General features: G+C 40.6%; 1 protein-coding gene across 11 annotated transcripts in view; it reads left to right on the top strand.

Moving 5' to 3' along the window:
- The window catches only part of AKNAD1 (AKNA domain containing 1), a 62,912-nt gene that overhangs the window by 20,008 nt on the left and 27,173 nt on the right, over positions 1–15,731 (top strand). For 7 of the 11 annotated variants that reach the window (XM_025417403.3, XM_025417399.3, XM_025417406.3 and 4 more), the window contains exons 1-5: positions 3,698–3,862; positions 7,692–8,777; positions 11,036–11,075; positions 11,457–11,605; positions 11,700–11,762. In XM_025417403.3, coding sequence (XP_025273188.1) covers positions 7,797–8,777; positions 11,036–11,075; positions 11,457–11,605; positions 11,700–11,762 — 1,233 coding nt within the window. In that variant the 5' untranslated portion in view covers positions 3,698–3,862; positions 7,692–7,796. Of the gene's footprint in view, positions 1–3,696; positions 3,863–7,691; positions 8,778–11,035; positions 11,076–11,456; positions 11,606–11,699; positions 11,763–15,731 lie in introns of those variants that run through there. The other 4 variants (XM_025417402.3, XM_025417400.3, XR_003124174.3 and 1 more) reach the window with 4 other exon arrangements.

Below are 15,731 nucleotides of genomic sequence, written 5' to 3' on the forward strand. Positions count from 1 at the left end.
TCCTGTTTTTTTTAAAAAAAAAAAAGCTCTGGTGAATCTGACCACTATTTCTTTTTCCACTTTGTGACATGTGGTCTAATAGGAGCAGAAACAAATTGTCTTTAGAATCAGTCTGAGCTGTCCTAGCTGCATTTCTGAGCTCATTTCCTTAGCCCATAGCAGGGATGATAGAGTATTTATCTCAGGGGCCATGGAGAGAATTGATGAGATGAAATACACAGAGGGCCCAGCACATAGTGAGTCCTCCATAAACCTTTGCTTTCTTCACTTTCCACCTAATACTGGAATCCAAGGGACTAAATCTTTGCTGCTAGTGACCCTCTGTGTAATTCTGGCTAATTTGCTTTCTCTCCTTCAATCTGTTGAGGTTAAGGGGAAATACTTATTAACCCTCTGAGACTGTTTAATTAGAGTTTGTAATGTGGCTGGATACTCTTGGTTGGAAAGTGTTACTTAGAAGCAAAGCACGGCTATCTTTTGAGCAGGTAATTATTTCCTGGCCTAAATTGTTTAGCACTGTACTGAGTTTCCATTTCTGAGATGACGGTATTGCTTGAGTGGGTGAAGAAATACCTCCTCTGGGTATTGTGTGCCTTAATTAATGTTTATTAAGCCTACACAAGCCCAACATAATAGGCTGAATGCTGAACCTTATTTTCCTTTTGTATGGTTGTCGCTTCTAGGATCTTAATATAGCAAGTAAAATTGATAAAAATTGGCATTTTAGCATTGGATTAGGTAATATTTACTTCATAGTCATGTTGGGAAGAGTCTAACTGATTACTAAAGTGCCTTGAGCTTTTTATAAGAAAGGGGCTAATGAAGTAGTGCTATTATTTTTCTATAAGGACATAATTTATATTCTGGCCCCTCTTATCTCTAAGAGTTGCCAAACTTAAGCTAGAAAGTTTAGGGAAAGGAAAAGGTTTTGTTTTGTTTTGTTTTTAGATTATAGGGATGCCTGGGTGGCTCAGTGATTGAGCGTCTGCCTTTGGCTCAGGTCATGATCTCAGGGTCCTGGGATCAAGTTCCATATTGGACTCCCTGCAGGGAGCCTGTTTCTTCTTCTGCCTGTGTGTCTCTGCCTCTCTCTGTGTGTCTCTCATAAATAAATAAATAAATAAATAAATAAATAAATAAATAAATAAAATCTTTCAAAAATTACACTTCTTTAAATCAATGTTCTTTAAAATTTGTGATTAGAATTGTTTGTAGAAAATCAGTTGGCAAGAGTTTTCGAACTGTTTCCAAAGCACAGCAAAGGTCTATGGTTCATAGCACAAATTAGACAATCCAAGATAACTACATGGTTATGTCAATGGGAAAATTGGATAAAGAGACAGCACTGACTCCCAAAAGGCAGGTATACCAAACAAAGGCTGCTGATAAAACACAGGGAGGAAGCTTCTCCAAATACTAGTTCACTCACAGTTTCAAAAGCCTTTTGCTCAGATTTTTCAAATAGTTTCAGGATAGATAATTTGTAACAGGTGGTCATCAGATTCATGCACATTTACCAAGGGTCTGGGTCTGTATCTCCAAGATGGGCTGTAAATAATATACCCAGATGGCTCTCGAGGGAGCACTGGGTTGATTTGTTGCTCCAACAGAGTGTCTCCCTTCTGCCATTCAATGACAGGAGGAAACCAGACGGCCATACTGCAAGGTATATGGTTGCAGCTATATAGACCCTATTTGTGTGCACCCACATTTCTGAGATAAAGTTAGCTGATAGCATTACCAGCACGTAATCAAATGCAGTCATTGCAGAGGGAGCCTGTATCATATTGCCTTTGAAAATACTTGAATCTAAAACACCATACACTGGAGACAAAATCCATGAATACCTGGCCTTTGGGCATAGCCTACGACATATTATTCTAAACCATCTCCTATTTGCCTTCATGGGTAAATAGAAATCTTGAGCTAGAAACAGAGAGAGAGAATTTGAAAATTCAAAGAGTCAAACTAAGTATTTTTGCATGCACCTAAAAGACCACACACACACACACACACACACACACACGGACAAGTTTAGATCACATCAGAAGTTCCTTAGGTAGTTTTCAAAGTTAATTTCTTGCAATTGAAGGAACATGGAAGGAGCAGGCCACCATGGTTTGGATGCTCGGTTTTTGTTCTATTACTTAATTGCAGCCAAATTCCTACTATTGAAAACAAGGAAGATGATTTAGAATTAAAGGATTTCTCATCTGTGCTGAAAGGTTCATGGCTTCACTCCATGAGGTGCAGAGATCCCAGGATGGAGGGGAGTCTCTATTGCTACCACTGTCATTTTACCTCTTTGTGTTGACGGTGGTGTGTGTTGGTCGAAGACTTAGAGCTTTAGGTGGTAGAAAAAACCGTAGCAGGGGCACCTGGCTCCATCAGTAGACTCCTGCCCCTCTTGATCTCAGCGTTGGGAGATTGAGCCTCATGCTGGGTGTAGAGATGACTTAAAAATTTTAAAATATATATATTTTTAAAAGATTTTATTTCTTTACTTGAGAGAGAGAGCAAGAGGAGGGGCAGAGGGGGAGGGAAAGAAAGAACCAAGCAGACTCTGCAGGGAGTGCAGAGCCCAACGTCGGGCTCAATCTCTCAACCCCTAGATTGTGATCTGAGCCAAAACCAAGAGTTAGATGCTTAACTGACTGAGCCACCCAAGCGCCCCCAAAATAAAAGTCTTTTTAAAAAGATTTCATTTATTTGAGAGACAGTGAGAACACCCAAGTGGGGGTGGAGGGGCAAAGGGAGAGGGAGGAGCAGACTCCCCGTTGAGCAGGGAGCCCGACTTGGGACTAGATCCCAGTACCCTGAGATCATGACCTGAGCCAAAGGCAGATGCTTAATGGACTGAGCTATCAAGGTGCCCCAATACAAAAAAACCAACCAAACCAACAAAAATAAAACTTATATAATTGGATCATGCACTTAAAGTTTCTAACTGTGACATATATGACATATAAAGAAGGAAGAAGAATTTGGATCTAACTGTAAACTGCTTTTATTACACTTCATAGGGTTGATCTTAAAAGAGTAGGGTTCAGGACCTGAGTGTTAAGTGGCTTAATTTACGGAGGAAGTCTTGAAGGGTGGGTAGAAACAATGTCTGCTTTCTCCCCTGCCTCTGCGTCATAACCTGTCTGGAGACTAGCAAAGGTCTAAACACAATGGTAGGTATTCGAAATGAAGTTAAGTGAGTGTCACAGGCACATGGCCCCACAGTTTTCCTTTGAAGATGGGAATAATCCTCCAATATAAAACATAATACATAACGTCTTATTACCACTAAATGGGCTTAGTGAATAAAACAAACATCACCTACTACCCAGAAACAATGATTCACTGACCATCTTTGATCTCTAACCACTAAGGAGTTTTTGTTTTCCCTTCTTTAGACATTCTTAATTGATTCCATCAGATTCCTAATCATCCTAGCCATGGTTACCTTCTCTTAAACTGGGCAAATTACTAAGCACAAGTCACCACTTCAACACCAAATTCAGACTTTATAAAAAAGTAAACCACACAGGGGATATATGTCAGCATGGTGAACACCTGTTACTTAGGTCCCAGACTGAAGTGTTTTCACAGGGCTGGTCACTGGGGTGTGCTAGCCTTATTTGCTCTAAGTGTTCATGCTCAGGGTGATTTGTGAGCTATTGCTGAGCACATAATGGTCAGTTAGCTACATAAGCAGTCATGGCCTTAGATGTGTTCACGTGAACTCAGTAAACCAAATTGGGTCTATACAAAGGTTCTGTTAAGTTCTGACCAGAACCTCTTCAGATTCACCTTTGGATTCCGAGATTGAGCTGGTTTCGACCTGAGAAGATGTTCCAGTTCCTTACAGCTACCTGTAAGACGTCCATTAAAATGCTAAGGGTGTAGATTATTTTGGTAGTCTCTCTCTTTTTCTTTTTCTTGGCAAAAATTAAATGGTATCAGTTTAAGTGGGATGATATTTGAGTAACTAGGATCCCGCTAACAAAAGGTCTTTTCTTTCTTAAGCAAAAAGGGCTTAGAGGTGGGGCACCTGGATTGCTCAGTGGTTGAGCATCTGCCTTGGGCTCAGGGCGTGATCCTGGGGTCCTGAGATTGAGTCCTGCATCAGGCTCCCCACAGAGAGCCTGCTTCCTCCTCTGCCTATGTCTCTGCCCCTCTCTCTGTGTCTCTCATGAATAAATGAATACAATCTTTAAAAAAGCGGGGGGGCCTCGGGGTCAGCAAGGAGCATCTCAAGATACAAAGAAGGCATGAGGATGAGTTTTGGGGCTGTAGCTTGGGTTACTAAAGTCCTGCAAAGCTAGACTTCATCTCTCTTTTCTCTTTTCTCTGCAGGCGCTTAAAGATACTCTTTTTTTCTCTCAGAAATCAGACTTTTTATTTATTTATTTTTTGAAATCAGCCTTTAAAAAATTTATTTATTTATTCATGAGAGACACAGAGAGAGAGGCAGAGACACAGGCAGAGGAAGAAGCAGGCTCCATGCAGGGATCCCCATGTGGGACTCGATTCCAGGAACCCAGGATCACGCCCTGGGCCAAAGGCAGATGCTCAGCTGCTGAGCCGCCCAGGCGTCCCAAAATCAGACTTTTAAAATGAAGTATATTTGACATGTGGAATTATGTAATTTTGAAGTATACACATGTTAATTTGATACATTTATATATTATAATATGACTGCCTTTGCAGTGATAATTAGTACCTCTATCATATTACATAATTGCATTTCTTTCTAGTGGTTGGAATAATTAAGTTCTAGTCTCTCAGCAAGTTTTATGATTATAATACAATGTTATTGTCTATATTCATGATGCTGTGTATTAGAGCTCTAACACTTATTTACTATTCATTGAAAGTTTATATCCTTAAACTACATCTGTTCAACCCCCCACCCCCATTCCCCGGTAATCACCTTTTTACTCTCTGTTTTTAGGAGTTTGGCTCTTTTAGAGTCTACATCTAGGTGATACCATTCACGTACTTGTCTCTCTGATTGACTTATTTCACTTAGTATAATGTGCTCAAGGTCCATTCGTGTTGTTGTAGATGTAAGGATGTCCTTCTTTCTCATTTTCTTTATCCACACATTCATTGATGGGCACTTAGGTTGTTTCCATATCTTGGTGATTGTGAATAATGCTGCAATAAACATGGAAGTGCATATATCTCTTTGATATTCTGTTTGCATTTTCTTTGTGTATATACCCAGAAGTAGAATTGTTGGATCATATGGTAGATCTATTTTTAATTTTTTGAAGAAACTCCATATTGTTTTTCATAGTGGCTGAATCAATTTACATTCCCACCAACAGTGTTACAAGGGTTCTCTTCTCTCCACATCCTTGCCAACATTTGTTGTTGTCTTCTTGATGATTGCCATTCTAACAGGTGTGAGGTGATATCTCATTGTTATTTTGATTTGCATTTCCTGATGATGAGTGATGTTGAATATTTCTTCATGTACCTGTTGGCCATTTGGATATCTTAGACACATTCTATTTAAATTTATTTAGTGATAGTTTCACCATCAAACAATATATTCATTTACAGGTAGATTTTAAAAATAGTTTTAAAACTCTTATACAGATCATGTCTTATATACACCATTTTTTCCTTTATCCTTTAAATATCCGCACAGAGTACCTAGCCTTCTGTATCTGAGCATTCTTCAGTATTTCAACACTGAGACTCTTTTTTCATTTTTAAACTACCCTTAATTGAATGCTTACTCTGTGCCAAGAGCTTTACTCTGTGCCAAGAGCTTCTTCTAGCAACCCTATGAACTAGATATTATTATTCTATTTTTTCAGAAAAGGAAACTAGGACTCAGGAAAATTAAGTAACTTGCCTGATGGCATATAGCTAATAGGTAGAGAAGCTGGAATTCACATCTATATCTCTCAATTCTTGCTTTTCCACCATGCTTTTTTGACTTTTCTGGAAAGCATTTTCCCTTGTTCTTCAATTTGGGTTGGAGTAGCCTACAATTCTGTTTATGAAGATATACCTCACTTTATAGTAAATATTAGGCTCTAAATAATTTAAATTAATCCTACAGTGATTCTTCTTCTTCTCCTTCTCCCATCCTCCTACTCTCCCTATTCCCTCCTCCCCCTCTTCTTCTTCCTCTTCCCCTTCTTCCCTTCTTCTCCCTCCCTCCATTCCCCCTTCCTGCCCCTTCACTTTAAACAAATTATCTTTTTGATTTGAGTTCTCTAACATCGGAGCATATCTATAAATTAAGATTTTTGAACAATGTTCTGTAAATGTCTTTACCACATTTAGTTTATACTACCCTTTTTCTTGGAGAATTAGCTCATTTTGGGGGGGTTAAACATATTATTTTAGATTTTCAGATTATCTAATAAACCACAAGTTCACAGACTCATAAAAATTTAAAGGAGGAGACAGTTTCAGAGATCCACTCATTCAACCCTGTCATTATATGAGCAAAGGAGGGAGCTGGTGGCTTCAGATCCCCTGGTTGAGTCAGAGCTTCAATTACTCCATTTAAAACTGGAGGAAATCTTACTGCTTCTAAGGAGTTGTTCCAAAAGTTTGCAAGTCAAAAAGAGATATCTAAATGGATGTTTTCGAGTTTGTTTAAAAAAAAAAAAAAGAGAAAGAAATACCGATATCAAATGGCAGATAGTTTTGCTCTGACCATTTTCTGAAGTGCCCCTAAGATACACTGCTACAACCAGGCTGTGGCAACCAGGTGGGACTGCTCAGAGCAAAGTAGCCTCTCCTCTCTGGGTTCTGCCCAGGTTTTAATTAGAAAAGGGAGGCTGGCGTTCAAAAGCACTTTTTGTTCCTTGGTCCTATTTCTATTAGTCCTCTGCCTTTCTTTAACATACAGGAGAAAGGGGGAAAAGGACAGGGACCAGAACGTCTGGAGGGACAGATGGAAAAAAACAACAACACCAAAGCAGAGAAGGCTGGTGCTTATATTTGAGCTGAGCCAGCTTTCAGTACCATGCAATCCCTGGCACTTTATTTTATTTTACTGATTTATTTTATTTATTTATTTATTTATTTATTTATTTATTTATTTATTGAGGAGGGGAAGGCCCAGGCCTGCTGCCCCCTCCCCGCCCTCTGGCACTTTTTTTTTTTTTTTTTTTTCCTCTGGCACTTTAAAATAACAATCTTTCACTTGCTTCCTAAGCTCCTATTTGGGTAGAATAAATTCCAAATAGCATTTCTAAGGAGAAATTGATAAATATTTGGGAGACCAGAGGCCAAATTCTCCCCCAAAATTCAATAAATAAAAAATTTTAAATATCCTCCCAAACTTTTTTTTTCTTGCTTTTTTTAAAAAAAATATTTATTTATTTATTTATTTATTTATTTATTTATTTATTTATGATAGACATAGAGAGAGAGAGAAAGGCAGAGACACAGGAGGAGGGAGAGGCAGGCCAGGAGCCTGACGTGGGACTCGATCCTGGGACTCTAGGATCGCATCCTGGGCCAAAGGCAGGCGCTAAACCACTGAGCCACCCAGGGATCCCCCTTCCTTGCTTATATATCACTTGGCTGAGCATTCTGCATACATGGTCGTAACAGGATTTCCCTAAATGAAAAGCATCCATTTTGTTCTGGCATAAATAGCAACATAAGCATAGTTTCATACCTTATTCCAGTATATTTAACAATGAGGTTCTTCTCATTTTGCACAGAATAGGACATGCAATGAAGACAATCAATGAAAACCAGAAGATCTACTATTACAATTAACATCAAGAACAGGCAACAAAGGACAAAGGAGGTCAGGCTGCATATACATGGACAAAGCCAATTTCTCAGAAGCTACAACTTCTAAGCAACCAGAAGATTTGCCTTATGATGGGGATTTCTCCCAAACTAAGATATACAATGATTATAATTTTACCTCAAAAAATGACATCCTTGATGTCTTAAATCAAATTAGTTTAACAGTAGATGACCCTCAAGGAAAGGCTACATATAAAGGGACTTGCAGAAATGCAGACATAACCATGACTCTGGGTAAAATGACTAAAAGTGTTATCAACAAAAACTATGATACAGAGAAGCAATCTACCACAAATCTTGACATTCTGACTAATGAAAGAGACCCTTCAAAGTCAAACATTTCTGATATTTTACTCCATCACCTTTCCAATGAGGAATTCTTAAAAGGTCAAGGCATTAATTGTGAAACTCTCCCAGAGATTGCTGATGCTGACAGTTCTGATGAAGCTATTATTAAAAACATTATTTTGTGCCATGTTAAGAATTCTTGGCCAAAAGAACAAACCCCAGAACTCACAGACCAACTGAGCCCCAAAAGGGATGGTGAACACAGCAATGTGCCCTGTTGTTCTCTAACTATGACAGAAGAAAACACCTCTGATATACAGGCTGCTGGAGAGAGCAGCCATCAAGAAACTTTAAATTTTCTAACTAAAATCAGGAGTCCACATGATAAACCAAAAAGTTGCCAAGGGCAGCCACCCCAGAAACTGCAGACTGAAAAAGCAGTTTCAGGCAATGTGTTCAAACATGGCCATGGTCAGGTTCATTACCAGTTATCTGATTTCTCTAAAGTTGCACCCAAAGTGAAAACCCCTAAAAACAACATAATTAATAAACCCCTTACAACAGATAAACAAGCCAGCTTTTCTCCTAAATTGAGAGATAAGTCAGTTATTGTGCAAGTTATTTTAGAAAGCATGTCTAGGTCAAACTGTATTGAAAAACAAGAGCAGAAAAGGAAAAGTGCTGAATCTTCACAACAGGTAGAGGTAAGTGAAAGCAATCTCTAGGAAATGCATACTTGGGGCCACTGCTCATCCATATCTGTGTGAGTCTTTGTGAGGCACATGGAAAGGACTTCTAGTCTTTGACCTGGTCAGAAGCTCAGAAGGTGTCTTCCTGAGAAGAATCAGGGGCTAGACAAAAAACAACACCATCAGAGAATAAACTCCAAATTCTTTGACCTAGAATTTGAGTTTCTCCATGTTTTTGGCTCCATCCTACCCTTATAAACTTAGTTCTCGTCCCCCAGGAGTCATCCTCAGTGACCTAGCTGGTCCCCAAGCTCTCTGGCCCTGTACCCTCTGAGTTCCTGCCCCACGTGGAACATCCCACCCCTGCTTATCAAAAACCTCCTTGTTTTCATGGCCTCCTTCAATTGCCAGTTGACTGCGTGACTTTCCTGACACTCATTCCCATCCCCAGTTAGTCCTTCATATCCTCTGTTGTTTAGGTTTCTTTTTTTTTTTTTTAGATTTATTTATTTATTTATGAGAGAGAGAGAGAGAGAGAGAGAGAGAGGCAGAGACACAAGAGGAGGGAGAAGCAGGCTCCATGCCGGGAGCCTGACGTGGGACTCGATCCCGGGACTCCAGGATCGTGCCCTGGGCCAAAGGCAGGCGCCAAACCGTTGAGCAACCCAGGGATCCCCTGTTGTTTAGGTTTCTGTCAGAACATTTATCTCAGCCTGCTTTGGATCATAGTAATTTGGGAATATCTGTTTCTTCCACTAGACTTGAGTACTCTGGAGGGCAGCAACCTTGTTTTCATCTTTCCATTGCCTAATTCCCCCAGGGGCCTGGCCTTCTGTCTTCCATACATTACACCCTTATTATTATTAAATCAAATCAAATTAAGACCTTTAAGAACTTATTCCAAGCTTGCTATATTGGTAACTATTTAGTACCACATTTTTTTAACACTTACATTGGGATTTGATTTTATTTTTTAAATAATCTCGAACCTAACATGGGGCTCAAACTCACAACCCCAAGATAAAGAGCTTCATGCTCTACCGATTGAGCCAGCCAGGTGTCCCCGAAGACCAAATTTTGTTAAGGTTTAATTTATACTATTTCTCCTTTCCTCATCTTCCCATCCCCCCATCCAACTTCCCAACACATTGGGGCTTGGGATCTCATTGATTATTTGAGGTTCAATTGCTAGCATTTTAGTTTTCTGGCACTTTGCCATCAAAGGATGATCTTTCCCTTAAGCTTTGTATGAAGGCACTTTGGACTGAACACTCTCTGCCTGTTTCCATTTCCACCCCTTCATGTTTCAACTCCCTTCTCTTTTGGTTGAATGCTCTGGGAAGCTTGAGCAGAACACTCAAACTCACCCGCTCTCCCCCCCACACACACACACACCTGAAGCTGGCAGCCCACCTGGCCTTGACTCATAATGTTTGTGTCTGACACTGGCAAGTCTCAGAGGTTCTCATTCTGCTTGCAGAAAAACACCCCTGGGTGTGCAAGTCCTCAGTGTAGGAGCAGAATGGATGTTAGGCACCCCTCCCTGGCAGTGGCAGTCCAAAGTCAGGTGTCTGATTTTTCTCTAGTCTTGTCAGTTTAGGTTGAGGAACTAGACTATCCATCATACAATTGAGATATTCATAATAACCAAAGTCTAGTTTGACCACCACTGTTGAGTTCTCGGGTACTAGCATGTTTCTGAGCTTTTATGTCTTGAGAATAGTGGGAAGACCCTCAAGGTGGGTCACTCTAGAATTTAAGCTCCTGTCCTGTTTGTCTGTGGTGAGTAAACAATCACTATCTTGACTCACATTTTGGAACTTAATGCGTATTTTTTTATGTTATTTTCCAACGAATGGTTACCGTGCATGATATTAGTGATAGCAGAAGCAACAGAGCTGGTGACAACAGTTTTAGGAAAAATGTTTCAGTATTTCCCATAATAGCATCAAACATGGTAGTAGTAACAACTGGCATGTTAGGAATGCTTACCATGTACTGGATATTATTTCATTTCATCCTCATAACAACCTTAGGAGGTAGGTTCTATTTCTATCCTCATTGTTGAGGAATTTGAGGTTCACGGAGTAATTGCCTTGAGTCACCCAGCAGATAAGTGTCAGAGTAGAATTCAACCTTGGCACCAGGGACTCAGCTCTTGACACAACTCTGGGATGCCCCCATGATGACCACAACACTTTGGATTGCTTGGAATAATGGCGTCATTGACCAGTTTCATCAACAATAAATAATGTTTCTTATCCTTTGTACAGATGGAACCCACAATACATATTCACCAAGAATATCTCACAGGTACTAACATTTAAATTTTATTTTTTTATTTTTTTTGGGGGGGGGGGCAGAGGAGATGGATGGAGGGGCAAAGGGAGAGGTAGAGAGAGAGAATCTTAAGCAGGCTCCACGCCCATCATGGAACCAGATGCCGGGCTTTGCTCTCTTGACCCTGAGATCATGACCTGAGCCAAAATCAAAATCAGATGCTTAACCAACTGAGTCACCCAGGCGCCCCTAGGTACTAACATTTTTAAACCTTTTTGATTTAGATATACATTTTGAAAACTTTTTTTTAATAGCAAATGGTGGTGGTTGCTACAGACTTCTATTTTTAGTACTTAATAAGTCTGCGGTGAGGTTGAGACAAATGGAAGCCAAAACTTATTCTTTCTTATACAGGAATAGAATCTGAGGCCAGTCTCTTTAAGGTGTCATCAACCTCTCAGAAAGACCCTTCCCCAAGTTCTTCGTACATATTTCAAAAGATAACCCGAGGGAAACAGATGTGCCAGAAGTTAAAAGAACAGACTGATCAACTGAAGATTAAAGTAATATTTTTAAAGCTAATTATGGCCAATAGAAGACCAAATTCAGACATAAGACATCATGCCATTAACGAATCATTGCATTTTTCCACTGCAGGTACAAGAATTTTCCAAAAGCATAGCACAGGACGTTCCCTATCATTTGCAAGACAAGAAACTGGTAATAAATTTTATTCAGTTTTAAACATCTTTGTTAAGGAACTTGACATGAGTAAATATAAATGACTTTATAGCACCATGTTTTCTCTACATTGGTGGGGGTGGAAATGCTTTGCTGAAGATTAAGGGCAGTAACCTCAAGAGGCCTGGCTTTGTGTCTTACATATATTATGTCCTTAATTATTAATGCTGACTTAAATTAAGATTTAAAAACATATTTCAAAAATAAATAAATAAAAAATAAAAACATATTTCAAGCTTGATATATTTGGTAACCAGTACAAAATGTTGTCAGTGTTTAATTTACATTTTTTCCCTTTCCCCATCTTCCCATCTGCCCCCACCCAACTTCCCAACATGCTGAGGCTGAGTATCTCATTGGTTATTTGAGGCTCAAGAGCTTTGTGTTACTGGGGCTGAAAGAGCTTAAAACTCTATTTCTATAGTTATTTAGCCCTCTCTCATTCTTAGGTGAATCTGTTACTTATGGCTATTATTTCTTAGCAGTCACCCCACAATAAATCTGAGACCATAGTAGCCTTAAAAGAATAACATGTCAGTTATTATAAAGGGCAAACTCATCCAGAGTTGTTGGGTCTTGGGGGATACGTTTATAAAATGTGACAGTATCTGAAAACTCAGTATATAAACCTTTGAAAACTTAAACTGATCTTAAAGCTATGCTTTTCAGATCAAAATCTGTGACTTTCCCATCCTTACTTGTTGTTGCATTTCATCAAATCACTAATTTATATTGTAACCACACAGCCTTGTTCTTCAGTGCCAGGGTTGTGGGAAGTGGGGGGTGGAGCATGGCAACGGGGTAAAAAGCTGAGATTACTAGAGCCAGAAATGTGCAAGGTCAAATATGTCGCTCAGGCCATTAGGTCAGCAACAGGTGGTCAGAAGGCAGGTGGTCAGAAGTCCTGATGTGAAGAACCAAAACAAAACTCAGGGTAGGCTATGCAGTAGAAACCAGACAGCATAGACAAAAACTAGGAAGACTCCAATGTTAAGAGACACAGTGCATTATTCATTCACTCATTGAATTAATTAAATAACTCATTCATTCATTCAACACACACTTATCAGGTACTTCCTATGTCCCAGACTTTGTACTAGGTGTTAGGGATTTGGAGATGAAAGAGCAATTTCAAGTGGCTGACAGTCTCCTAGGAACAACAGATTGGTAAATAGACAAACAGCATGAAGCTCAAGAAATGTTACATACGATGCTAATAGCAGCCTCGGAGAAGCTCACCCTTGCCAATTAGAGGGCACTTTGGAAAGCTCCCTAGAAGTAATTGACCTCTGAGCTTGATAGTGTAGGATGAATATGTGTGAGACTGGCAAAGTAGGGGTAAGGGGGTGCTCCAAGAAAAGGAATCAGCAGCTACAGTGGCACAGGGGACAGAAAGTGCTGATAGTTTAAGGAACTGTATGGCATTTTAATTGGCCAGATGGAGCTCAGGGTACATGTGGTGAAGAGAAAAGGAGGAAACTAGAGGGAGAGTTAGGACTACATCATGCAAGACCTTTACACACATGATAAGGAGCTTAGATTTGGTCCTGAGATTGAGTGATGGGGCAACATTGGAGTATTGAAAGCCAAGGATTGGCGAGCCCCTGGGGACAAGGCTATAGCTAGGAAGTCATACTCCAGGTAACAAGTTATGAGGGCCTGAAACAAAATTGGCAATGAGTATAGAGAGGGGAACAAATCTAAGAGTTTAACAAAGTGGTGGCAAATTAAGACCGGTGAATAAACGAAGGGAGAGGCTTGGATGAGTTTCAGATTTCTAGCTTGGGCAACCAAGGTCAGGACTAAAAATGGAAGATCCAGTTCCTAATGGGTGTGGGAGGCAAGCAGGAGACAAGGTGTCAAGTTCATGCTGAGGTCCCTATAGGACATCCAACTGGAGAGATCCAGTAGGCAATTAAATCAGTGGATCTAGGCCTTAGAGGAGTTGTTCGGGCCAGAAAGGTGAATTTGGGTCTAGCTGTGGGTTGAAGCTATGAAGTCTATGAGATTGCCCAGGCAACATGCAAAGTAAGCAGTAAAGAAGTGAAAGGAAAGAATCCGCAAACAGAGGCAGGTTAAAGAAGAGGGGTCCTCAACGGAGACCGACGAGGAGTGGCCTGAAAGGTCAAGGTGGACCTACAGGGGGCAGAGCTGTTAAAGCCAAAAGAAGGGATGTCTGGGTGGCTCAGAGGCTGAGCATCTGCCTTGGGCCCCGGGCCTGATCCCGGGGTCCTCGAATCAAGTCCCACATCGGGCTCCCTGCATGGAGCCTCCTTCTCCCTCTGCCTGTGTCTCTGCCACTCTGTCTCTCATGAATAAATAAATACAATCTGACAAAAAAAAAAAAAAGAAAGAAAGAAAGAGAAAGAAAGAAAAGAAAGAAAGAAGAAAGAAAGAAAGAAAGAAAGAAAGAAAGAAAGAAAGAAAGAAAGAAAACAAAGGGAAATGTCAAATCAAGGAGTGCATAGGATTCAGCAACCACGAGATCACGAGGGACCTTGGCAAACCTGGTTTCAATAAAATGGTAGGTCTGTAGAAGCCAGATTGCAGGAGTTGAGGAGTGAATGATAAAGGAGAGAGCAAAAAACCCTGGGCTTTCAGGAACTGGGGGAACGCAGATTTTCAAAGGGCTGAACAAAGCAGAGGGAACTGGTTCCAGGCACCTGCCTTCTGCGGCTTTGATCCAGGAAGTTTCTCCTTGATGCTAGAGGACATGTGGGGATTCATGCTAGGAGAAAGAGTCAAGGTGACTCCGCACAGCGTCAGCCTTGGCCTGAGAGTTCCAGATCCATTTGGTTCAGTGCTGGAAGAAGGTCAGCAGAGCTAAAACTAACGTCAGCATGAGCAGCACCACAGGATGGAAAGCAGTTGGATGTTGGAGCAGATACGCTGGCTCTATGCATTGGTGGTTATGACCTAAAGCATGTGGTGTGTCTCCCCATCTCAGAGTTCCTGTGAGAATTATAGGAGGTAATTTATGGCTAGAAAACCATGCCTTCTCTTCTGAGAGAGAACACAATTTAAATCCCAAGATCTTAAGTTACAACTTGTGACTGGCTTTCTCTCTTTTCTCTTTCCCTTGAACACCTAATTCCTTCTCAAGGTTTTCACTGCCATTCCCATCTACCAATTCTTAAATTACTGGTCCTAACTTCTCATCCACAGCTCCAAATGCTTGTGGGTATCTCCACTTGGTTCTCCTGCTCTCACTGAAAATTCTACTGGTCTAATGTTGACAGCTTCATTCAGATCCATTAGCTTTTTCAAATTCCTCATTTTAAGTCGGGTTTCTCATTTTTTCTGCCTCCCGAGTTGGAAGCCTGAGCTTTGTCTGTGAGATTTACAGTGTCAGTCAGGGTCCTCACAAGACCCTGGTGGTTTACTCCAGTGGAGCAACCGAGGAGAGTTTACTAAGGCATCATTTTACAACAGTGCTGGTAAGAACAGTGGGGCAGAGGGGAGGAGGAAGAGCAGATTTTGGAGCCCAGGGAGAGTAGCTATAGCTACAGGAGTAGCTGATACAGACAGGAGGACATCAGGGACATAGAGACCCCTCCCTCATCCTTCTGCATTTCTCTCTTCTCCTGTTGCCTTCCATTGGCTGAAACCAATGCCGGGGCGAGGGAGCCTGTAGAGGTGGTCCACTGAAGGTCAGCCTCCCGGCTGGCTCGCAGAAAAGGCAGAGGATGAATCTGGGGGTAGGGGACATGGAAAACATCGACCACACCTGCCATTTTTTATGTCCTTTGGCCAATATGTTTCCAAACTTGTTTTTTTTTCATTTTTAGAAATCAGAATTAAAATCAGAAATCTGATTTTAGAAATCAGAAATCCTGGCACTCAGCATGAACTCATTTAATTTTCACAGTATGAGGTGAAGGCTATTTTTATCTCAGATGACAAAACTGAAGTTCAGAGTTCAAGCTGACTAACATCACACAATTATTA

This window comes from Canis lupus, chromosome 6, assembly GCF_003254725.2.
Source record: "Canis lupus dingo isolate Sandy chromosome 6, ASM325472v2, whole genome shotgun sequence".
Classification (NCBI taxonomy): Eukaryota; Metazoa; Chordata; class Mammalia; order Carnivora; family Canidae; genus Canis; species Canis lupus.